This window comes from Apium graveolens, chromosome 11 (genome assembly GCF_009905375.1).
Source record: "Apium graveolens cultivar Ventura chromosome 11, ASM990537v1, whole genome shotgun sequence".
Classification (NCBI taxonomy): Eukaryota; Viridiplantae; Streptophyta; class Magnoliopsida; order Apiales; family Apiaceae; genus Apium; species Apium graveolens.
Window position 1 is genome coordinate 177199578 of NC_133657.1, and position 25414 is coordinate 177224991.

A 25414-nucleotide genomic window follows, 5' to 3' on the forward strand; every position below is an offset into this window, starting at 1 on the left:
CCCAAAACTCTAAAACTCCTTCTCGGAAGCAAACATTTATTTTCCAGATATAGATTGAAGCTGTAGATATTCATAAATGACAATTCCTATGTTCTATTCTTTTCTTATGTTTGCTAGCGATGTTAAGTTTCTGAGTGCACAGAAGATACCTAGTTGGGATTGATCTGGGCGGGCATTGATCTCATGAATTCATTTCCACAGATTATTCAAGATGATCTTCTAGCGGAAGAGATAGAAATTTACAGAGCTTCTGGTAGCAATCAAATGTTACCTCCGCTGGAGCGTTTGCGGAATTATATTTCAGAACCAAAGCCAGAGACAGGTGACTTGACGTCATCTTTGAAGATAGCAACTTCCTCGTGCATGAGAGACTTATATCATTATGCTCGTGTTTCTGGCGTTCATGTATTAGAGTGTGTCATGAATATTGCTCTGTCAGCTGTCAAGAGGGAGCAACTACAGGAAGCGAGCGATGTAATTACAATATGACAATTATATATTTGTCAATCATGTGTCACATTCAAATTTGATCGATATTCTGGTTAACTTTTAAAATGTGCTTCTACAATTTCTTGTCTTAGGTTCTCTCACTGTTTCCTCGACTTCAACCCCTTGTGGTTGTCATGGGTTGGGATCTTTTGTCCGGAAAAACCAAATTAAGAAAGAAGCTGATGCAGCTTCTATGGACTACAAAATCACAGGTTCTCCAGCTGGAAGAGTCTTCCCAGTACGGTAATTCACACGAGGTAATTATTTCATTTTCTAAACCATCCTAGAGAAATTGCAATTACGGTTGTTACTATTTTATTTACACTATGAAATATCGAAACTTGACCGCCACATGTGATTGGAATTGACAGGTATCTTGTGTTGAGCATCTTTGTGATTTTCTATGTTATCAACTGGATCTTGCTACTTTTGTTGCTTGTGTCAATTCTGGCCAGTCGTGGAGTTTGAAGTCCTCATTGTTGTTGTCGAGAAGAGAACTTCCTAGATGTGAAGTTGAAGATTATGATCCTTTTGTTGAAAATTTGGTGTTGGAAAGATTGTCTGTGGGAAGTCCCATCCGGGTACAACTCCTTATCTATATATGCTGTTGGCTCATGTCTTTATGGTGTTCGTCTTATTGATTTGTGGATAATCCTATTGCAATTGCTTCTTTTATCTTATTAAAGCTTATTATACCTGCACTGATATTGTTTTTTTTGAAAGCAACACAAATATTGTTTAAAACCTTTCTTTGGAATCATAACCTCTTAGTTCTAGTGCACAAATTTTGTTCAACATTCTTATGGAAGTGCAGTCTAGCAGGAACCATGTAATGTCAGTAATGTATCAAAGCCTAGTGTTTCAGTAGTATTATGCTTTTGTAGGTCAAGCTACTACATTTTTCTCGTAAGTGGTTATTTTTTTAATGTAAAATGATGATGAGAAGATTATCCTGTACGTTTTCCTTCTTTTTTCTTAGTGGTCAGTACAAAAATGTAAATACACCCACACATGCCTCCACTATTTACCCTTAACCTATTCAATGAACTTAAGTTTCCGATATTTTAGTCTGTGCACCCTTATATAAAGAAGGAATGTCGTGGGTCCTTGGAGGAACATCATAGAAAGTCAAGTTATGAATTGTTATTATAGATACCCTTGTGGTCTCCTGTATAACATTTATCAGAAGACATGAATTATGTCCACTGTCGTATATTAAGTGGTATTTATTTATCAAGGAACTGTTGTCTTTAATACATCGTGAAGTTCTGTAGCTCTTTGTGATATGTTATCTAAATGAATAAGTACTTGGTTCCAACCTCCTCATAGTTTGATGACCTAAAATTCCAAATGTTAAGACTTGTGCGGCCTCTAGCTGCCGCTATATCTGAAAACATATGAAAATCTTTATATGCTTGCAGTGTTGTGCTTGTGCCCTTGCGGATCATGCTTAATACCAGGCCACAGTCTATAATTCAAATTCAAGGCTATTTGCTAATCTAAATTATCATATACCTTTAAAATATATCAATAATGAGATGAGTACAGGGTTTGATGAGTTTTGAATATGGACCTGTTGGTGAGTTGTGATGTAATTAAATGAATTGGTAAACTTTCAGACAAAAAAGTTTTTTGCTAAATAATTTAGTTAAACAAGCTGACTTTTCTAAAACACAGTTAAACTTACACATATCAAAGGGTTACCTTTTTATGTTTTTTGATCATGTAAAAGTTGATGATGTGATTGTGAACACACGTGTAAGTATAATGAATTATATATATTTTGGAATAGTTTTAAGTGTGAGTAATGTAGAAGGTATAGATGTATTTGTTATTAGGTTCTAGATATATATTATTATTAAGCTTTGATTCGTATCGTTTTTTTTTAAATTATTGAAATTAGTACAAATTCTTTGGTAAATCATGTTGTTTCCACGTGTTAGGTACATTTATATTGTTGATTACTGAGATTACTCTATCATTGGTTGCGTGCAATCTATATATTACTTGTTCTCTGATGGAGCAGGTGTGTAGACAATTCAGCTAGGCATTATCTGGTCATTTATAATTTTCTCCTCTTTCTCAGCGCTCTCGCTTCTGTTTTTCCATCAAATTCAGTAGTATCATTTTTTGTAAAGTATCTGCTCCAACCTCAATGATCTATCAGTGTATCTTAATCAATTTTTAGTTCTAAAACATCAGTCCATTGTAAGTATTCAACCCATTGTTACCATAGCCTGTAATGTCCTAACTCTCAAGTCCATCTGCATTACCAATCAGTCAACTATTATGTGCACTAATATGTATGTTAGAGCTGTAACAGATTGTAAAGTTTGTAGCTAAAAGTTCCTTCCTCTTCCATCACAGGGTAACTAATAAAGTTAAAAATTGAAATTCAAGTTCAAATTAAGAGAACTTTTTGCTAAAGTGTTCATATTAATATCAGACTGTTGCACCAATTTCGCCATTTTCATTTATCTCTTAAATAGAATTTTGATTCTGTTTATGATGTGTCACTGGGTCGAGTATTTATGTTTATTTTTTTTAACATCTTTCAGTAAGACTTGTTCATTGTTTACTTTTTGTTATAACTTGTAGGTTCTTTTTGACGTAGTTCCAAGCGTAAAATATCAAGATGCTATTGAACTAATTAGCATGCAGCCAATCACCTCCACTGTTGCAGCCTGGAACAGGTTTGTACGTATGTCTACTGTGCTACTGCTTTTATCTATTCATCAGAATTCAGTAGTATATTTTCTAATGACATCCGCTCCAACCTCAATGATCCATCAGTTGATCCTAATTTATATCTGATTTGAGAATATTAGTCAGTAGTAAATATATAACACATTGTAGCCTAAAATATCTTGAGGTTTTTCTGCATCACCAATCCTTCAATTATTTAATGCATGTTTTGAGCTCTATGTATTCTAGAGCTGTCAAAGATTAATAAGTACATTCCTACAAGATTTATTCCTCATCTATCACTGCACTGAAATCTTTTAGATTGGTTTCTCTTCACTGTTCCTTCTGTTGGACTGGCCATTACTATATAAAGCAGTATGATAAATGTCAGACTATCAGTTCTCCTTGTAGAAATAGTCATACCCAAGTTTATGCTTAATTTGTGGTATGCACTCCTAATTTTTCGATAATTCTTAATGATTCTGAAAGGATGCAAGATGTTGAATTGATGCACATGCGTTATGCATTGGAATCTACTGTTAGTGCACTGGAAGTTATGGGTAGGAGTGTGGCTGACGTGAAAGAAAGCTACCAAGTGGCATTGTGCTATTTAAAAGATCTGAGAAACCACCTCGAGGCCATTAGCATTATTCCCCGCAAGGTTGAGCTGAATTCTAAAAATATATATTTTGCTTTAATTTCTTTCTGTAATGTGTTGAATTTGTTATTCTTTATAGTATGAAGTATACCTATGCCAGGCATGTCTGATATTACTTAAGTTATTAGTTGGAGTTTTACTTGGTAATTAATTCTTATGGTTTTCAGTAATGCCTGACATGCGGAAGCTGTAAATCAATCTTTCACTCCCTGTAATTCCAAATTTTATTGTCATTTATGTATTTGAATTACAATGGAAAAGTAGAACTTGACAACAATAGCTTCACTTGCTACTAGTTTACAACTGAAGAGATTGGGTAACATCCAATGTGATTCCTCCTCTCCCTATGGCGAACTTTGTTACTGCACCAACCACTTCTTGAACTATTAGAGTTCGAGTACAACCGTGCGCCACAGTTCCTTTCATGTACACTTAGATGTAGTTGGTAAATTTATATTCATATATGCTGATTTGAGCAGCGTTTTCTAGTTTTGACCAATAATAACCCTAGCCTGGATCATGCACATCAATTCCCAAGTAGATTTGGACATCTTGGCTCATCCTAAACACACAGAAGCAGTTGTGACATTTTTGACTCGTAGCTGTAGTGTTAATAACTTCATAAAATTGAGTCCATAGCATTTGTATGTTAAATGTCTCCGATAGCAAATTATATCATTTACATGTGATGCAGTCATTGATGATCAATAAATTATGTTATTTACACGTGATGCAGATATTGATGATCAATATTATTATATCCCTGCTTCATATGGATGATCTGAAAGCATCATCTCTTGTGGCAAGCCATTCTGAATTACCTAATGCCTCTAGCGTTGACTTTTCGGAAGCTGAAACTCATGAAGGAAATGAGATGGTTGTGTCTTTCACAAAGTTACTACTCAAAATATTGCAGCAGAATCTACCTTTGGCCGTAGCTGAACAGGACAGTTCATTTAAGCCGCAAGTATCTGCTAATCAAAGAAAAGCCTTAGAGTGGAGAAGCATACATGCTAAATGTTTCATTGAAGATTGGGAGTGGCGTTTGTCAATCTTACAATGTCTTCTACCATTATCTGAACGCCAGTGGAGCTGGAAGGAGGCATTAACTGTATTACGTGCAGCCCCATCGAAGCTGCTAAATCTGTAAGTCAGTAAAGATTGCTAAAACATCTTTATAGTATGCAAATTAATTTTTTCTTTAGAATGATACTTTTAAGGTTTAAGAAGTACAAGCTGCTTCCGTAAGTTACTAACATACAGCAGACGTGGAAATAAATAAATAGAAATTAGGATGGAGGAGATAACAAGGGAGAAAAAGGCAGAGCAGGGAGATGAGGTTTCTATATGAGAACACAATTATGTTTGACCAAGGTCATGAATGTGATGTTCCCGTGATGCAAAATATATCTTAAACAAAGTAATAGTTATCTTTTACATGACACAGAAAAGCTGTGTGAAGTGTCTCTTATTTCCATAACCTTGGAAGGGTGCGTATGATCTGGTTTAATGTTCTTTCAAAAGGCTACAGCGGAAGGCCCGTATGTATGGACTCTCTGGAGCTTGCGAACTCCCTTTAGTTCTCCCCTTTTCTTTATGACTTTATTTTGCTCTCTGATTCTCCTGTACCACAGAAACTGTTGCTGTGTCTTTCTCGAAGTTTTTTTAAACTTATGCCATGTATGTACTAAGAAGCAGGGACACTTGGGTCGCTGCCGAGTCCCCGTGTCGGATTCTCGGACACACGTATCCCCGTATCGGACACACGGATTCTTCCATGATACTAATATGAAATTTTATCTTTAGAAATTGTAGTTCAAATCTATTTTAGCAAACTACATTTACAAAACTAAGTATCCATGTGTATTAGTTACTACATAAATATTGATTATCGTATTCATTTTTGCATAAACTAAAAGATTTTACTTGTATTTTGGTGTTTTAGATTAATAAATGATGCATTTGATTCATTTTTTAAACAATTTCTGGTTTTGTTAGTAAGTTTTATTATGTTTAACATGAAATATATATGATTTTTTTGTTTATTTTTCCTGTGTCCCCCCGCACCCGTATCCCCATATTTTTATATTTGTCGAATTCCCGTATCCCCGCACTACGCACTCGCACTCCCGTATATAATCAACACTCCTCTACAGTAAGCCCTTGACTTTATTAGCTTAAAACATGACCTGGTATACACTTCGAAAATTTTTTCTCATAAGAATATTTTTCCTATAACCAAATTCTGGGAAAATTTTCCCGAGAAATTCTGGGGATCTTTTTTTGCTGGAAAAAATCTCGAAAATAATTTTTCCCGGGAAAAAATTTTCAGGGAAAATTTCTCATTAAACAAATTCTCAGGAAAAAATTTCTCGAAAAAAAATTTCGGAAAATTTATTCTTGGGGAAAAAAATTCTCGGTAAAAAAATTCCCGGGGAACTTTTCTTTTGGAAATTTTCCCGAGAAACGTTCTCAGAAAAATTCTCGGAGAAAAAGTTTATGAAAAAAATTTGTTGGAAAACTTGTGCTTTTCCTGGAAAAATTTCTCGGAAAAAAGTTTTCTTAAAAAAATTATCTAGGAAATTTTCATTTGAAATGACACGTATTTTGCTAGTATTTTGAATTCTAATTTTTAAAATTGTTCTTTATTTGTGTTGGGTTTGAACAAATAACAAATCCAAATTCTTGGTACTTCTCAAACACTTGATTTGATCAAATCCAGGATTTGAAATGAAATCTATGTTTCCAAATGGGGAATAAGAGAATTTATAAGGATAGCTAACCCCCTGGACCTTCATTTTCACACCTCTGGTGCTAGGGATGACAAGAGATAACATCACTATCACCATGCCTTAAAATTCTACTCCTTTGTGTCGTACATACACTCAATTTTTATAATTTTTAGGCTTTAATTTAGTCTATGCTATGCCATCAAAGCCATATTGGAGATCTTTTGTGGTAGGTCGTTCATTCGGGCCTTGAAAGAAATGAATTAGGCTAAATTTGGTTTTGAAAAACCTTTATTGTACTCTATAATTCTTTTGCTTAAAAAAATAATTATATTTAAGTAACGGCCCCTACACATGCTTGTATGTATGAAGAGCGAGAGAGGTCTTTGGCTATCCTCAAATGGAAGACGATAGGATTTTGACTATCTTGCCTTTGCGGAGTTGACAAAATCAAACAGCAGTGAGCACCAATGCTTATAATTGGGAAGTGTAGTATTCTTTTTGGTAGAAAGCCCATAACAATTTGGCTTATTATAAATAGTTAAATCACTAGACCCTAAGTAATTATTATGTCTATATATATATAATTTTGATTGTTATATATATATATGTAGTGTATATTAAATTAATAGAAACTCTATTCTATTTCCACTTGCATGCCTTGTCATATTTTGTTTGAAAGTTTTATCATAAAATACATTTCATGACATAAAATAGTCAATATGGCCCCCATGCTGGGGCAGCAGCTTTATCCCTCGTATGCAATAGTTATCTGTTTGAAAACCATAAAGCTTATGTTTAGTTATTGTGCAGTTGCATGCAAAGGGCTAAATACGACATTGGAGAAGAAACTGTACATCGTTTTGGATTATCATCCGAAGATAGAGCAACACTTGAATTGGCTGAATGGGTAGATGGTGCATTTAGAAGAACATCTGTATGAGCTTTATTGGTGACTGTTCTATATTATGCATATCGTATTGCAATTAGTATCTAATGATTGCTGAATTTCCTCTCTGATCTGCCAATTTTTATGATTTTTTTTTGCTGTATCTGATTGTGCGGATTATTTCCTAATATAGTATTGCCTTGTTAGCTATAGCTTAAAGAAAGATTTGGTGATGAACAAAAAAAAATATCTCGAAGATTGAGTACCTTCTGAAGTAAATAAAATTGAACTAAGTTTCAAAAATTACTGTATGTCAAATCTTTTAAGTTCCTCAATTTGACCCAAATAAATAAATTATTAAGGTTCAGTTATCTAGTTTGAATATTTAATTGAGGATTTATACATGTTAATTACAATTAAGAAATATTTGAAGTTTGTTCTCTAAGATTACGGTAGTATAAAGCGTAAGAGAGAACATATAACAAAATATATGTTTAGGAACATAATAAAAAAAACAAGTTAGAGAACATTTTTTGAATGATATGGTAGATAACACATTGTAGAATATACTGACATTATAAGAAGTATTAATAATATTAAGGTAGTTCCCGAAGTTTCCCATAAAACCATACCTAATATATGTTTCTAAAATTTTCTGATTGTTAGTTACAGATTCACAGTGGATTATGAAGAGTATAATTTGCTAGTTATCTAAGTTGAAATGGTTGCCATGGTTTATAATGCGCAAAAAACTGCTTTAAAACATTTTTTTCTTGATTTTTCCACTAGGATTAAATCTGCATATTATATTATATTTTTCTTTCGTTGACGGGTTTATATTTTGTGCATGTACCCCCCCTCCATTTTTGACAGTGGTTCGTCTATTCTCATTGTTTTGGCAGGTGGAGGATGCTGTTTCGCGTGCTGCTGATGGAACCTCTGTTGGTCAACAATTGGACTTGTCCTCTCTTCATTCCCAATTAGGTCCACTGGCTGCAGTAAGTGAATACGTTCATTTACATTGATTTAACTGATTTCGAGATTTTACCTCTTTTTTTTGGGATGTTTATAGTACTTTAGAATACTGACATGTTCTATCATCTGCCAGATACTTTTATGCATTGATGTTGCTGCATCTTCTTCAAAATCCACAGATGTGTCTCGGAAGCTTCTAGATCAGGTATATATAGTTCAGGTGTTATGTTTGTTGATCCACCATCGTACTGTTCCATTCTTCCGTCCGGGTAACCTGTTTAATCACTGTTTTAATGTGCTGTTTACATGTTTGTAACATGAATTATGTCCTATATATAATTGGAGTAAAGGAGTTAATATGGTATCGTTTGGTCTTCAGTGCTAATATTGTAATTAGGAGAGACTGAAGGCTTAAACAACTATACACACATGTACTAAGTTACCCGGACTTGGGTATGGGTATCGGATACGAGTACGGATCCAAGTGTCGGACTCTTAGTTTTTCAAAATTTAGGATTCGTGGATATGGATCCAAAATTGGACACAGGTACGGGGATTCCGCATAAAACCTTCACATGAGCGAAATTATACCGATTTTGATACATTACATTTGTAAGTTCGTGTCTTCTACCACATAAAGTAAACATATATATATAATTGTTTATGTCATATTTATAACATAAATCAAAAGGATACCATAAAAATAGTAATCTATAGACATCGCTCCGGCGCTCCCTATAATTAAGAGGATTAAGTTGTTGTTAGGCCTTGGAAATCATTTTGAACTAGATTTCTTAAGGTTAAAGTGTTCGGTTTCTATATGAAGGATCCGACTTAGATCCCATACCCACACCCATGTCGTGTCCGCTAGACACGGTGTCTCGGGGAAAAATTGAGGGTAACTTAGGGTAACTTAGCACAGGGAAAAATTGAAGAGTCAGGGTAACTTAGCACACGTATAAACACACTGACAACACGCAATATACTCAAAATCATATTTTCACAATAAAAGTTATTATAATCATTTTAATAATAATGAGCAATTAATAAATTTTCAATGGAATAAATATCTACACAATAATACAACCAACAATTTATATAAAGCAAAAATAAATTCAAACAAAAAAAAGATAAGATATAAAAGATAAGATATTAAAATGTTATAATAAGTTGTAAACTAAAATAAAACTAAAAAACATTACAAATTTGTCATTTCATAAATATTTGAAGTAACTATATTTTTAAGTAATATAAAATTAAAATTAAATACATTATTAATATTTACGCCTTATGTGAATTGAATGAGGTTTGTAAATATTATTTTGCCAAGTTTACTTAAAAATCAATAGTTAGTTATGTATAGTATAGTAAAGTTATTGAGTGAAAAAATATAAAATAAAACAAAATTATTATTTTTAAAATTAAAAAAACATAAAATTTTATGGGAAAAAAATACAATGAACTAAATTTTCTAAATATCAATTCATAATTTTTTCAAATTTAAAATATTTATTATAACAAAAATAAACTCTTCAAAATATTTTCAAAGATCCCGTGCATTGCAAGGGCATAAAGCTAGTATCTTGAAATTTGATAAAAAAATTGGCTATTCTTTTCTTTGTCTTAAAGGAGTTTGTGCATGGAACTTTATCATTATTATTGTTCCTATCATGCAAATTATATTAGTCGATGCCTTGCAGAGTTCTGTGTGTTTTTATGTATTTATATAAATATATCAAGGACTGGTGTAGGCAAACTTTCCCGGAAAGTTTCTTATTAGTCTTGCTTCTAAATCTTTGCAACTTCTTTTCTTTGCTCTTGCATTTCCTCCTACCTCTGCAAAATATGACATTTGATCCCTATATATGTTACTAAAGTGAGCTGCATTGTTTTGTCATCCTCAGGCTCAGATTATGTTATCTGAGATCTATCCGGGTGGTTCTTCAAAGACAGGCTCAACCTATTGGGATCAGATTCATGAAATGGCAATAATTTCTGTTGTGAGACGTCTTTTGAAACACCTACATGATTTGTTAGAAGAGGTATAATTTGAATTTTGTTTATGTTGAGATTCCTTAGTTCTCTTGCCTCTTTTGTCTATAATGAAACTTATTACCTCAATCCTCTAATTCCATAAATTCATCTGGGTTGATTAAAAATCCTAGAAAATTGATGAAATCTTTAAAACCTCAGATGGAATTTTCCTGAAAAGCTTCTCGATTTTTTAAAAACTAATGCACTGTTAATTTGGGAAAAAAATAACAGCATACTTGTAAGTTGGATTACTGTGAAACTTAGCGTGTTGTGTTGCCAATTTTTACATGCTGTATATGGTAGATAATCATTTTTGTTGTACCTAATTTTATGGCCCCGTCTATCAGGATAAACCTCCAGTTCTTCAGACTGTCTTATCTGGAGAGCATGTCCTGCTTTCACCGCAGGATTTCAACCGACAAGGACACAGGGAACGCGCTCTTGTTATGCTACATCAGATGATTGATGATGCTCACATGGGAAAACGACAATTTCTTAGTGGTAACCATATTATTAAGTTTAGTTTCTTGACGTTAGTTATTTGTGAAAGCCTATATCTTTCTTTATTTCCATTCGAAATAATATTGTTATTCGTATTGTTTGTACTATTAAAATATGGTTTACAAGGATCTACTGTTGCTCTGGTGATTGTAGGTAAGCTTCACAATCTTGCTAGAGCTGTAGCTGACGAAGAAAATGAGAAAGGTTCAGGAAAATCCGAGGGTTCATATAATGATATGAAGGCTGTATTTAATCATGACAAGGATGGGGTCCTTGGATTGGGATTCGGAGTCTCCAAACAATCAGTTCATAGTTCGGCAGCTGGAGAAGTTGGTACGAGTTCTAATGGGTCTGATATTAAAGAGACCGGAAAGAGATTGTTTGGCCCTCTGAACGCAAAGTCTTCCACATATCTCTCCCAATTTATCCTCCATATTGCTGCCATTGGTGACATAGTGGATGGGGCAGACACAACTCATGATTTCAACTACTTCTCTCTCGTGTACGAGTGGCCCAAAGATGTAGGTTTTAAATCTTCATGCTGAATAATCATACTCTATAGTGATCAAGAAGTGTCATTTCTTTATGGCACCTCCTCTGATTTTAAATTATGCAAGAGCATAGTTGCCAGGATGTGAAAACAGAAATTAATGAAAAATCTTAGGTCGTGAGTATCGTTTGTTTGATTTGGATTTGGAACTCTATTTATGTAGGCTGCATTTGTTGCCTGAGCAATAGAAGCAGACTGGAGGGCTTCTTTATGCTTTATGCTTTTTAGCATTGCATATAGTTAATGACTCCTTTTATATTGATTTTATTTCAGCTTCTAATTTTAGCTCTTATATAAAATTTATTTCAGCTTTTAACTCGTCTGGTATTCGAGAGAGGTAGCACAGATGCAGCTGGAAAGGTAGCAGAAATCATGTCTGCTGATTTTGTCCATGAAGTAATATCTGCATGCGTACCTCCAGTGTATCCACCTCGATCTGGTCATGGATGGGCATGTATCCCGGTGGTTCCTTCAAGTCCTAGCAGCTACCCTGAACGTTCAGCTCTTTCCCCTTCATCTGGAGAAGCTAAGCCCAATTTTTATAGCCGTTCTTCGTCCATACCAGGAGTTCCTCTATATCCTCTCGAGTTGGATATAGTAAAGCATCTTGTCAAATTATCAGCCGTAAGGGCTGTGTTGGCATGTGTTTTTGGAAGTAGTATATTGTATCGCGATAGTGACACTACAATTAGTTCAATGAACAATAATGTTCAGCAGACACCTGATGCTGACAGGTTATTCTATGAATTTGCTCTTGACCAATCAGAAAGGTTTGTCTCTGTAAATTGCAGGTTGTGTTGTCCTGACTGTTGCATTCTCTTCTTTACAAGGTCATATTATTGTTTTCTCGTTTCCATTTTGGTGGCAGATTTCCTACTTTGAACCGCTGGATACAAATGCAGAGTAATCTCCATCGAGTGTCAGAATTTGCTGTACTGGCTGAGCACAAAATTGGGGAGGATGTAAATAGAAGTGAAGCAACAGCTTCTATCAAGCGGTTGCGCGAGAATGATGGTGATTCTGAGTCAGAAATTGATGAAATTGCTGGCAGCGATAAATCTACGCTGCTGCCTGACATTAGAAATGAAGGAAATGCAGTTTCTGGTCATTTGCATGACTCACTCAAGCCAGAAGGGGCGGAAGTTGATACAACAATTTTTCTTTCGTTTGACTGGGAAAATGAAGCACCCTACGAAAAGGCTGTTGAGAGGTATAATGGTTCCCTTGTACAGAGTCAATTTGTCTTAAAATACTCCTACACTTTCAATTTTCGTTCTTCTATTACATTTTCATAACAATCTAGCATGTCTTTTTTGCATCGTCGAATGCCATGCATGTTCAGGATTGAATTATATTAGCCAAAAGGGTCATAATTCATGGGGATGAGGTCTATGAAGCCAGAATTCAATTGCTAGACTCAAAAGTAGTAAAATGAACACATTGTGAAATTTGCATATTGCACTAGGCGTAGACCACTGGAAAGAAGAAGATAATTTGCACATTTGCACTCTTTAAACTTAATTTATTATGATAGATTGATCGATGAAGAAAACCTAATGGATGCTCTTGCTCTTTCGGATCGTTGCCTAAGAAAGGGAGCTTCAGATCATTTACTTCAGCTACTTATTGAACGTGGTGAGAGTAATCCACCAATATCTGGACAGTCTCGAGATGATGGGTTATGGAGCAATAGTTGGCAATACTGCTTACGATTGAAGGATAAACAACTTGCAGCTAAACTTGCCCTCAGGTACTAGTACATGTCAATTTTCTAGAACTCTGTTGTTTGTCATAGTTATTCTATATTTTCTTACAGCTAAACTTGACCTCAGGTACTTTTACATGTCTGTTTACCAGAACTCTGTTGTTTGTCATAGTTGTTCTATATTTCTATATGTTGCGATTTACCTTGCGTCCATCAAGTTTTTATGTTGGCCTGTTTTAAATTTGATTGCACCTAGATGTTGGCATATCAATAACTATATTTATCTTAAAAAATTATTTGTGATTATCTTGAATTTGCCCTTACTGTGCGAGAGGAAACTGGGATTGGTTTCTTTTAATTAACTGTGAGATATTCAATTACATGTGTGTGACTAGTTGTGAGATGTGAGAATTTCGAAACTGCATGATGAAGTGTTAAACTTAATACCAAGTTATGATGGTATTATTTACTCGGATTACAGCTGTGTTTCTTGTTAAGCTCCCATAAGTAATTTTCCTTGTTTTTTTTATTGTCGACAGTCAAATGTTTAATGTGTCAACTTTCATTCTTGTCAATTTGAAAGGTTTACGGTATTGCCTTTCTTGGGTTCCTTCTGTTTCTTTCTATGTGTGTCTATTATCGTTGTATATGTTCGAAAGAAGAATTAGGGTCTTCTATGACCATTTTTTGTTTTTCCTTACCTACTTTTGGATTTAGTTTTTACTCTTGGGGTTAAGGACCAAGGAACCTGTTGATAAATGTTATTTGATTCTATTGCAGATATCTGCACAGATGGGATCTGGATTCCGCTTTGGATGTTCTCACTATGTGCAGTTGCCACCTGGTTGAAAGCGATCCTCTCAAGAATAAGGTGTCTGATCAGAATTTGTTCCTGCAATTTTATATGTTGGGGTTACAATTAACTTCAAATATAAAATGCTAACAATATGTTTATTATGGTTATCACTAAGAAAAGCTGTTGTGCTTGGCCATAATGTTTGTTAACAACTTTCTGTACTATAGGTTGTTTCAATGCGGCAGTCTTTGCTGAGATACAAACATATATTATGCGTGGACAATCTACATGAGAGTTGGCAAGAGGTAAACATATGCTCTCGCCTTTTGGGCTAATGAATAATTTATATTCCATACCACTTCTTTTTATAACTCATGTTTTTTCTCATTGGCATAAAATTTTATAACCATTTTGAGTTTTTAGGTTGAGGCAGAGTGTCAAGAAGATCCTGAAGGTCTTGCTCTTAGATTAGCTGGAAAAGGTGCTGTTTCGGCAGCTTTAGAGGTAGCTGAAAGTTCAGGACTCTCTATTGATTTGAGGAGAGAGCTGCAGGGTCGTCAGCTCGTAAAACTTCTTACAGCAGATCCGCTAAATGGTGGCGGTCCAGCAGAAGCTTCACGCTTTCTTTCTTCCTTGCGTGATAGCGATGATGCTCTACCAGTTGCGATGAGCGCAATGCAGCTTTTGCCCAATTTAAGATCAAAGCAGCTTCTTGTAAGTGATTTTCGGGAGGATCTCGTATTGATTTCCCTTTTTGTTACAGTGTAATGTGATGATTGGCACTTTTTGTGGTAACGTTTTTACTATCAAATTACTGTATTAAAGAGTATGAAACTGATTGCTCTGGGATCTGCGATGCTTGGTTAATATTCTCGATGTAGGTTCACTTTTTCTTGAAGAGAAGGGATGGTAACTTGTCAGACGTTGAAGTTTCCAGGCTCAACTCTTGGGCATTAGGTCTTCGTGTTTTGGCTGCTTTGCCGTTGCCATGGCAGCAAAGGTGCTCCGCTCTACATGAGCACCCTCATCTAATCCTGGAGGTTCTTTTGATGCGGAAACAATTCCAGTCCGCTTCGCTGGTACCCTGACTACACAATTTACAACCATAAGAATAAGAGAGTTTATGTTTGATGTTTCTAAGTAGTAAGTTCACACAATTCTTGTCTCAACTCTATCTTTTGCAGATACTTAAAGAATTTCCTTCGTTGAGAGATAATAGCAGCCTTTTTGCTTATGCTGCAAAAGCTATTGCTGTCAGTGTTTCCTCTCCATCCCGAGAGCATAGGATACCTATTTCAGGAGCAAGACCAAAACAGAAGACGAGAACAGGCACACCTACAAAATCGTCTTTTACTAACGGCCTAAGTAACTTGCAAAAAGAGGCTCGAAGAGCATTTTCTTGGACACCACGTAATACTATTGATAAAACTGCTCCGAAAGATGTATATAGGAAAAGAAAAACTTCTGGGTTACCACAATCTGAAAGAGTTGCTTGGGAGGCAATGGCTGGTATTCAAGAAGGCGTTGTTTCATTACACTCTACTGATGGGCAAGAACGGCTTCCTTCTGTGTCTATTGCCGAGGAGTGGATGCTTACTGGTGATCCTATGAAGGACGAAGGAGTTCGTTCTTCTCATCGATATGAAAGTGCCCCTGACATAATTCTCTTTAAGGTAGGATATAAAGGAAGGTTCTTGGCGTTTTTAATTGTGTGACTTTTTTCGGTTCATGTTTTAGAATTTAGAAAAAATTACTAACTTGGCAGAAAAAGGTAATTTTATTTCTTTTTGGAAAATTTTGTATTGAAAATTGACAAAATAATAAAATTCTGGACCCTTAAATGTGCTGAAATGTAGATGCAGATATTGTCACGGTTCTTATAGGCCAATAATTTAAAACTGTTCACTTTACTCGCTACTATTTCCTCAAAAAAAAGGAAATACGCTAGAGGGCCTTTTTGCACTTTTAAAAGTGTTCTTGACATATCTGTAGTACTTAGCTAAATTCTAGTATTGCTTTGAGAATGTTATAGCATGCCACGTAAATCTTAGAGGGTAAGTCGAGGCGAGTCAATGGACCTCCGACCAGTCGACTAGTATTACTAAAATTGTATAAAATAAATATATTATGTATTTGAAGTTTCGAACAGCTAACTTAATCCCGAATTTCATCAGTTCCAGGCTCAAGTGCCTGTTCGTTCTGTTTCAGAATTTTAGGATCCAAATAATTAAAGAGAATGCATGAATAAGTGAAAAGAGATAACAAAGCAAAATACTTATGGTTAACAAGAAATGATGTATGAAAGACTGATAGAGCTGCAACCAAACTTATAAAGAATTTTGCAGAGCTAAATTATACAGTATGATGCAGAATTCTATGTGCAGATTACAGAAAGACATAGCAAAAATAATAAACTGCAACGAGCAGTTGTAGAAAACAGAGCAGAATTAGTAAACTGCTTGTCACTTGTATTAGAAATTAGGGTTGGAAGTGTGAAGGGTTTAAGTCTTGTTATAGTAGAAATTAGGGTTGAAATATTTGGTAAAAAGGATTTGAACCGGTTTTGACCGGCTTTTTTTTTGATAATTTTTAAATCGTTTGGGAGATTCTTGAGCATTGTTTGACCGGGTTTGCCCTAACCTAGGTTGGGGCGAAAACTCCAATCTTAAAATAAACCAGTCGACTAGTCGCCCGAAATATGCATTTTTCTCAAGTTGACAAGTTGAGTCGACTACCAAATCTCAACTGATCGACTTGTCGCGACTAGTTGAGCGCCGTGACAACCATGCTTAGAGGTCATCGTGCATGATGAATTTACAGGACATCTTTTCAGTATAAGCATGTTTGTATGTACTCTCGAAAAAAATCTAATAATGTTTCTTGCTCGTGCATCTAATGCATGTTGTCCCATTGCTGTCTTTATGTTGCATTAAACTTTAAATAGACAAATTAAACTTCAATAGATTACTATGCTTCCAAGTTGCTTTTGTTTGATTAGGCAGGTTTACTTTTGTGTTTGTACCTTATAGGCACTGCTTTCATTGTGTTCGGATGAAACTATATCAGCCAAAGGTGCTACGGAGTTGTGCATAAATCAGATGAAGAATATCTTGGGTTCCAAGCAATTGCCGGAGAATGCATCAATGGAAATCATTGGTCGAGCGTATCGTGCTACTGAGACATTTGTTCAGGTGTAGTTTCAGGTGTTTGAGTATATATCTTGATTGTCTGCAGCACATACCATAATAAAAGAACACATGGACTCACATGAATATGTATGCATATAGATGGACTAATGCAGAATGCATGATACAGGGACTTATATTTGCAAAATCTCAGCTCAGAAAAATCTCTGGGAGTACTGATTTTGTGACTAACTCGGAAAGAAGTAGGGATATTGATGATGCGTCTTCTGATGCTGGCAGCTCTAGTGTGGGCAGTCAGTCCACTGATGAACTTTCTGAAATTCTGTCACAAGCAGATGTTTGGTTAAGACGTGCTGAACTCTTGCAAAGCCTTTTAGGATCTGGAATCGCTGTCTCCCTTGATGATATTGCTGATAAGGAGTCCTCTGAACGTTTAAGGGACCGGTTGATATTAGATGAAAGATACAGCATGGCTGTTTATACTTGTAGGAAGTGTAAGGTATATCTTTTACAGACTACATTGACTTATACCTATCTGCTCCTGAATTCATTTTCAAGTAACCTTATTTCGTTTTCTGGTTTCAATTTAGATCGATATCTTTCCTGTTTGGAATGCTTGGGGTCATGCTTTGATCCGTATGGAACACTATGCACAAGCCCGTGTGAAGTTTAAGTATGTTGGATCCGCAATACTACAATGTTTATATTTCTGTTTTTTAACCTTGTTATACTATGATAAGATACAATGATATGTAGGCAAGCACTTCAATTGTATAAAGGCGATCCTACACCTGCAATCCTGGAGATAATTAATACAATTGAAGGAGGTCCACCAGCTGATGTTTCGTTGGTACGCTCAATGTAAGGCAGATTCCAGGTTTCAATATGTTATATCCATTATTGAGAAGAATTTGAGCTTGCTCACTTAAAGATAAAATGCTATATGAATTACAGAATTTTGGTTTGCTACACATCTACTGTGCTATTTGAAATATGTGGCAAAACAATATACAAGAAGAGAATTAGTTCTGTATGTTTTATTGATAGGACAGCAGAAATAGGGCACGGGTGTGTTGCAGCACCACTAAAACTTGAAGCTTTGTGAGATGTATTGAGAAAATGCTTCCTTTCTTATGAGAGGCTGAATACAAACATATATACATTAGTTCCTATACATCAGTGCCTTGACAGGCTCCTCAAAATCAGGATTTAAATGATTACAAATCTTTCCTAATACAATTAATCTATATCATAGTTAACTAATCTCCTAGGAATCAATTATACAACAAGGTACAGCTAATTATATGCCTAGATTGATTTCCAACAAAACTCTTGAACATTTGAACATGAACAGACTAACTCAATTTCGTAAAATCCTGTACATATATATAAGAACATTTTTCTTAAAAACTCCCTTATCATTCATTAGACCTTGATTTCCAAATTAGACACTTAAGTAATACATGATTTTACATGACATTACTTTTGTACTGGCTGAATATGTAGGCCAGTGTCTTCTCAATGCACTTGCACCACTACCTGACTAGCTTCATTGTGAATGCATTTTGATGGAGACCACTATGTGGATTGGGCTTTGTCCGATATTATTGATCTAGAAAACTGTGACAATAGTACAATTCTGTGTGATGTAATTTAAAAAGCCTTCCCATGAAGATTTTCGAAGAGTGCAATTTTGTTTATTTCTATTTCTTGATGTAGCAAGTGACGTTTCTCATTGTTTTAAGCTTGGATCTCTTTTCTAATATAGCCAGTGGTCTTGATACGCATGGTTATAAAGAAAATTGAATTGAATTAAAGACGACATGGTGGGTTTTAAATTGATTTTGCATTTTGTAGTTTCCCACAATCCTAGATTAAATTTTATACATCACCATTTAGTGTACACAATAGTAGGAAATATATGTCGAATCGAGGAGGTATTCACAAAAATCAGGCAAAATATGATGGCACCACACATAGTAAGCACTATAAAAAAACAATTGAAGGGTTTCGAGCACATAAACACAGTGGAAAAGGTGTGGAAAATATATCAAAACGGAAGGATCCATGCGAAAACAAAATTTTATTCGTAGATTGGTGTTTTACCTTTGAAGATGCTTAAACAATTGAGAAGAGGGAGATTAATGGAGGTCCAAGTTTGCATGATCACCATGTATCCCATAACATGCAATCTACACTCTACAATATTATCACAAATGCTTTTCTTGAAGGATTGATGAGTACTAGCACCCGAAAACTGCTTCTCTATCTACCTTATTCTCTCTCAAAACGGCCAGGGTTTTGTAAAACTTCTATATATACGTCATTTAATATCTATGTAGACGGAAGTGCAAGTAGCATATTCCAATCTCTTAAGGCATCTACAGTATGTATGATTGATCACGTCTTATTTATATTTCGTAAGATGTATATTCAAAATTTTTCCATTGAACGAATAATGCAGGTATGAACATTTGGCTAGAAGCGCACCAGCAATATTGGATGATTCTCTTTCTGCTGATTCTTATCTTAATGTTTTGTACATGCCGTCAACCTTTCCTCGTTCAGAAAGATCCAGAAGATCCCAAGAATCTGCAAATGATAATACTAGTTACTGTTTAGATTTTGAAGACGGACCTCGTAGTAACTTGGACAACATTAGATATGCTGAATGTGTTAACTATCTACAGGATGTAAGCCTTGGCACTTTTTTTTGCTGTGATCTCTATTATGGATCTACACTTCAATCTTCCTGTGTATATTCAGCACTTTGCATTGATCTTCTCGCAAGTTTACTAGTCGATTCAGTTTTCAGATGAGCACCCTAATTTAATTTTAATGTTGAGCTTACATAATAGTCTTATGATTAATATGAGCACTTTATCTTTTGTCAAATTAGCAAAAATAAAGAACTGATGTATTTTTTGGTATATTTAATCACTTGCTTGTGCATTGTGGAAGCCGTTTATACTTGTAAAGAAACTACCTGAGCAAACATGATGTCATTTTACATGTATAATCTGAAGGACTCCTAATATCTGTTACTCACTGTCGATGTGAATCAAGTTCCTTGCACTGGTCATCTATTGAGATCTATTGTTAGCACCTTGCTTGTGCGAGGTTTTAAATATATCTACTTCTACTTGCAGTATGCACGGCAGCATTTGCTTAGTTTTATGTTTAAACACGGGCACTTCAAAGATGCTTGCTTCTTGTTCTTTCCTCCAAATGCTGTTCCTTCTCCTCCTCAACCATCATCCCTTGGCTTGGTTACTTCATCATCTTCCCCTCAGAGACCTGACCCTTTGGTTACTGATTATGGAATTATTGATGACTTGTGTGATCTGTGTGTTGCTTACGGTGCAATGCCTGTTTTAGAAGAAGTTTTGACATCAAGAATGTCTTCAGCAGCATTACAAGATGTGCCTGTGCATCAGCATACGGTGGCTGCACTTGCTCGCATTTGTATCTATTGCGAAGCTCATAAGCATTTCAATTTTCTATACAATTTTCAGGTACAATATAATTTTATAGATTTAAGGGTTTTAGTTTTTTGATTTGTGCATTGTACGAATATAGTTTTTGCACATACCTGACCTATCTCCTTATTAACCATGATTCGATTTTTTTGTTATGCTGGGTAGCTCAGTAACATATAAGATCTGCTTTCCAATGAATGTGCCTCCTAAATGGTTGCATTTCTGCTTCTATTATATTTATATATTCCTTAAGGGGCATGCGTTATATAGGTATTATGCTCTACGTGCTCTGTTTGAAAACAAGAGGTCACTTTTGTATATATATAGCAAATCCTATTAGGCTAGGTTTGATCTTACTAATGCTTCTGTACAAGTCCAACGTTGCTCAAGAATGTTTGCGGGACTTAAAATATATGGCTGCGAGTATGTATATATAAACTTTTATATTTTTTAAAAAGAACAATGCAAAAGATCCTCTTTATTTCGTATTGATTCTTTTTGTTTTTTGTTTTTCTTTTTCTTTAGAGGAAAAAGCATAATTTGCATTAGTTTTCCTCTAGTAGAAATTCTACAATTGAAAATTGTATGATGATTTAGGTGATCAAGAAGGACCATGTGGCTGCTGGGCTTTGCTGTATTCAGTTATTTATGAACTCTTCTTCACAAGAGGAAGCTATAACACACTTGGAACATGCCAAGGTCAGCCATTAGTTATATAGTTCATCAATTCTTCCAGTTGCAAATTGCTTGTGCTTATTATCATGTTTACCAATTATCTTTAATTTTGTGGGGTAGATGCACTTTGATGATGGTTTGTCCGCACGATCCAAAGCAGGAGACTCCACCAAACTTGTGACCAAAGGTGTTCGTGGAAAAAGTGCATCCGAAAAGCTCTCTGAGGAAGGACTTGTCAAGTTCTCTGCTCGGTTAGCCATACAGGTTGGGGATTCAAACTGTGGTAAAAACAGTGTCAAAAGAATACATTCTAAGCATTGACAAAAGAACCTTCTAGTCACTTAATGTCATGCGTAGGCTACAGATATAAGTTGGAATTAAGAGTGGTTCTGAAGTTGAAGTTGCCTTAAGAAGGTCATTTAAGAGTTTCCTCAGTAATAATAGATTTTCCAATGTTCATCTGTGTTAGTAAGCATCATCAAATCAAATGTTTGCAAAGTTGTGTGAACTTGTATAGGGAGAGACTCACGAAGAGAAAATATTTAGGGGTTCCAACATGAAGGAGTACTAGAGACGAACCAAGTACTGGTCCTAAGGGGACCTGGATCACAACATAAACATGTATGACATTGTAGCATGCATATTGTCACTAGATAAGTACATGTTAGCAGAGTCTAATATCTGGTAGTAAAAGTCTTTGCGCAAAGATCTAAAACTGTGAGAGAGCCTTTGTAAAAGTGGTGTAAAGTACTGGTCTTCATCTGATGATGTTCGTAACCTTGGATTTTAGTAGTGGAGGAAGACATTTGTTGTTAAGAATGCAAACATTTCTTTACATATATAATTATAAAACTGGTTTCCATTAGTTAATGTTTCAATCCGTATTATCTGTAGCCTGCTCTGAGCATGCTTCATGATTGCAGGTGGAAGTTGTGAAATCGTTTCATGATACAGATGGATCACAGTGGAAGCGCTCCTTATTTGGAAATCCAAATGATCCAGAAACTTTCAGGTTTGTGGTGTATAATTAAGTTTTTTTCCCCTTTTTCGCATTCTTGTTTTTCTGGGGGCTGTTTGTACAAAAATGACTATGTTTAATGGAACGTAAGTAAACCATTGTAAGGAAACAAATTTAATGATATATACAATAATGTCCTTAAATCAGATATATTTGACCAAGGAAACCCTTCTTTACGTAAAACTTAATATTACTGATTGCAGAGACAGTTAGTGAAATATTACATTTATCTATATATGTGGAAATCATGCAGGAGAAGGTGTGAGATTGCAGAGACATTGGTGGAGAAGAACTTTGACCTGGCCTTCCAAGTGATATATGAATTCACTCTTCCTGGTAGACAATCTAAGCCATGAAGGCATTATCATATAATCATTTTTTAGCTTGGACATCCAGGTTAAACCAAATACATTTTCCAGCTGTTGATATATATGCTGGTGTGGCTGCATCACTTGCCGAGAGGAAAAAGGGAGGCCAACTAACAGAATTTTTCAGAAACATTAAAGGCACAATTGAAGATGATGAATGGGACCAGGTTTGATAAAATTTTGGATTGCAGCTCTATATTCTTTTAGAACATTACCAGCCACTCATTGATTATAATGGATGCAAGATTGAAGTCTTATTCTTTTTGTTCACCTCTATCTTTTGAAATGATAACTTTCTGGATGGGATATTTATGTTTTATAATTATTTGCTACAGGACTTGTGGAACATTATTGTAGTGCTAGAATTTATAGCAAAAGTTAAACTATGGTGAATGTGCCACTATAGTGTATACTATATGTACTCATAGATTCGGTTTATTATTCACAGGGAAAGGTCTCTGCCTTTTACATATAGTCTACATGTATTGAAAGGTCTTTGTCTTTCTGGAAATCCTTAATGGACCTAATTATTAAACTCTGCGTTTTTCTGTCCATTTACTTGCTGCATATGTTTACATGGTCTATATTGCATGTGTTACTTTTATGTTAAACAAAGGCTTGGGGATTTCATTATTGATCTCTTAATGTTTGTAGGTTTTAGGGGCAGCAATCAATGTCTATGCTAACAAACATAAAGAACGACCAGATCGCCTCATTGATATGTTGACTAGTAGTCACAGGTAATTGAGTTTCTGCTCTAGGCATGTTCTTCAAGAACACACCTTGAATCGGAAAGAGTGCTCCAATGTTTAATATCTTGGGACGCAGCAGAATATAATTCTCTTTAGGAAATTAAATTGTGTAAAACGTTTCCAAACTGTTTGCTATTATTTTTAGTTTTACATGTTCCTGCCACGTCTTGCAGGAAGGTGTTGGCTTGTGTTGTCTGTGGCCGTCTTAAAAGTGCCTTCCAAATCGCTTCTCGAAGTGGAAGTGTGGCAGACGTTCAATATGTTGCACATCAGGTATATCTTCTCAAAAGTAAAATATCTTTTTTTTTTCTTTTTTTGCGTAAAATCTTTGATATCGCATATTATAACCTAACACCATTAAAAAAAAGTTTAGCTGATTCAGTTGTTGCACGCCTGATATGAGTTCAGTACATTAAATTACATGGGAGCAATTACATTCATAGTTAGTTCTCATCATATTGCTAGATTTACTTTGCAAATTAGGAACATATGTACTTTACATCCTTGTCTAGAAAGAACTTCTAAATATAACCAAAATGTTTCTAGTGATTTGCATCTAGGTGATATCAGCCTAAAAAAAGTTCCGGTTTAATTAAAAATTTCTTTTGCAGGCATTGCATGCAAATGCTCTTCCTGTTCTTGATATGTGCAAGCAGTGGTTAGCTCAGTACATGTAAATTATTCTACATAGTCTCAACTATTTAATAGTTTTTCCCCTGCACTGGGCAATATTCAAGAACCAAGGGTTACTGTTGTGCAGCTTTTAAGGACTATGGATCAACAAGGACTATATATCAATTGGAAGTTCTATAAATTGATAAGAATTTAATTGCTAATGCTATTGCTGATTGGCTTCGGATTAATATCTGTACCGTGGTTCTTTTTTCGATCTTTGGGCCCTTCGTTTTCAAACATTGCTTTTCATCCTGTTCCTGAAGGTCTGCAATATTCAAGTCCTTCGTGGACCTTTTTTTGGCAGTAGTCCGTTGTGTATGTTCGAAATGTCATTTATACCAAATAGCCATGGGATCCCATAAGCAGATAATCATGCAGTTCCTGAACATTACATCTTCAGAGTCTCGGTCGCTGTACATTTGTATGGTCTTACCAGGTGAAACAGCATTTTGGTCAAAACTTTGCCGGAGTCCTCAGATATTTTTGCAAATGGTTAATTTAATGTGACACAGTGCTGGGTTTTAAGGTAACCTCCCAAGTTCTATACTTCCAAATCATCTTACGAGATGATTTACAGGCCGGTTTGTGAGATGATTGATTGGCCTGACCCTGACCCTGACTCTGACCCTGCATTGTACAGAATGCAGTATGTCAAATAGCCAGGATAAGATGAAGATTGATATTTGATAGGCAGGCCCTTGTGTTGTAGATATCTGCTATTTAGATAGCCAGGATAATAACACATTACATGATTAGGTTTCACCCCTCGTCTATGGGCCATTCTTGAGTAGATATTCTGTTATGTAAAATAGCTAAGATAAATATGCCACACCAAAGCTGATTGTTTCTTGCACACTTGTGTATTTGCCGGGCCCCAAATAATGACCCTGAATGTCAATTTACTAAAAATTGGTCCCAAAAGTCAGTTGAAAACGGGGATTCGGCTTATGTTTTCAAAATAAATAAAAACGCATTTTCGCGATACGTATTTTTGTAAAAAAAAAGAAAAACGTAGATTCATGTTTAGTTTTTCCAATAGCAAAACGCAAATTGAAGTACTGTTATTTGTAAGCGATCAGTAAGAAAACACGACTCCGTGTCCCGTTTTTCATTTTTTTTTTAATTTTTAAATAAATGGAAACGCAACTTCACAAGTTGTCTTCTTTAAATTGAAGTTTCGTTCTACATTTTTTTTAAACTAATTTGTTTTATTCAAAATTAATTAATTAATTATTTTTTAGTTACTTTATTATAAGAGGTGTTTTGTTCATATTTTATTCATATTTATTC

The 25414-nt window shown here is 35.1% G+C and overlaps 1 protein-coding gene across 1 annotated transcript in view; it reads left to right on the plus strand.

The window, feature by feature from the left end:
• The window catches only part of LOC141697336 (uncharacterized), a 29114-nt gene extending 4135 nt beyond the window's left edge, over positions 1-24979 (plus strand). Inside the window, exons 3-36 of the mRNA XM_074501641.1 lie at positions 202-474; positions 582-746; positions 861-1070; positions 3088-3182; positions 3664-3835; positions 4569-4978; positions 7375-7498; positions 8353-8448; positions 8559-8630; positions 10330-10467; positions 10807-10960; positions 11114-11481; positions 11820-12280; positions 12379-12720; positions 13045-13260; positions 13996-14086; positions 14239-14316; positions 14435-14725; positions 14893-15090; positions 15196-15684; positions 17041-17202; positions 17327-17656; positions 17748-17830; positions 17914-18018; positions 19622-19850; positions 20307-20672; positions 21234-21335; positions 21432-21575; positions 22235-22323; positions 22583-22665; positions 22749-22864; positions 23352-23437; positions 23623-23722; positions 24061-24979. Of these exons, the coding sequence (XP_074357742.1) occupies positions 202-474; positions 582-746; positions 861-1070; positions 3088-3182; positions 3664-3835; positions 4569-4978; positions 7375-7498; positions 8353-8448; positions 8559-8630; positions 10330-10467; positions 10807-10960; positions 11114-11481; positions 11820-12280; positions 12379-12720; positions 13045-13260; positions 13996-14086; positions 14239-14316; positions 14435-14725; positions 14893-15090; positions 15196-15684; positions 17041-17202; positions 17327-17656; positions 17748-17830; positions 17914-18018; positions 19622-19850; positions 20307-20672; positions 21234-21335; positions 21432-21575; positions 22235-22323; positions 22583-22665; positions 22749-22864; positions 23352-23437; positions 23623-23722; positions 24061-24126 (6504 nt within the window). The 3' untranslated portion in view covers positions 24127-24979. The remainder of the gene's footprint in view (positions 1-201; positions 475-581; positions 747-860; positions 1071-3087; positions 3183-3663; positions 3836-4568; positions 4979-7374; positions 7499-8352; positions 8449-8558; positions 8631-10329; positions 10468-10806; positions 10961-11113; positions 11482-11819; positions 12281-12378; positions 12721-13044; positions 13261-13995; positions 14087-14238; positions 14317-14434; positions 14726-14892; positions 15091-15195; positions 15685-17040; positions 17203-17326; positions 17657-17747; positions 17831-17913; positions 18019-19621; positions 19851-20306; positions 20673-21233; positions 21336-21431; positions 21576-22234; positions 22324-22582; positions 22666-22748; positions 22865-23351; positions 23438-23622; positions 23723-24060) is intronic.
• The last annotated feature ends 435 nt before the right edge of the window (positions 24980-25414 follow it).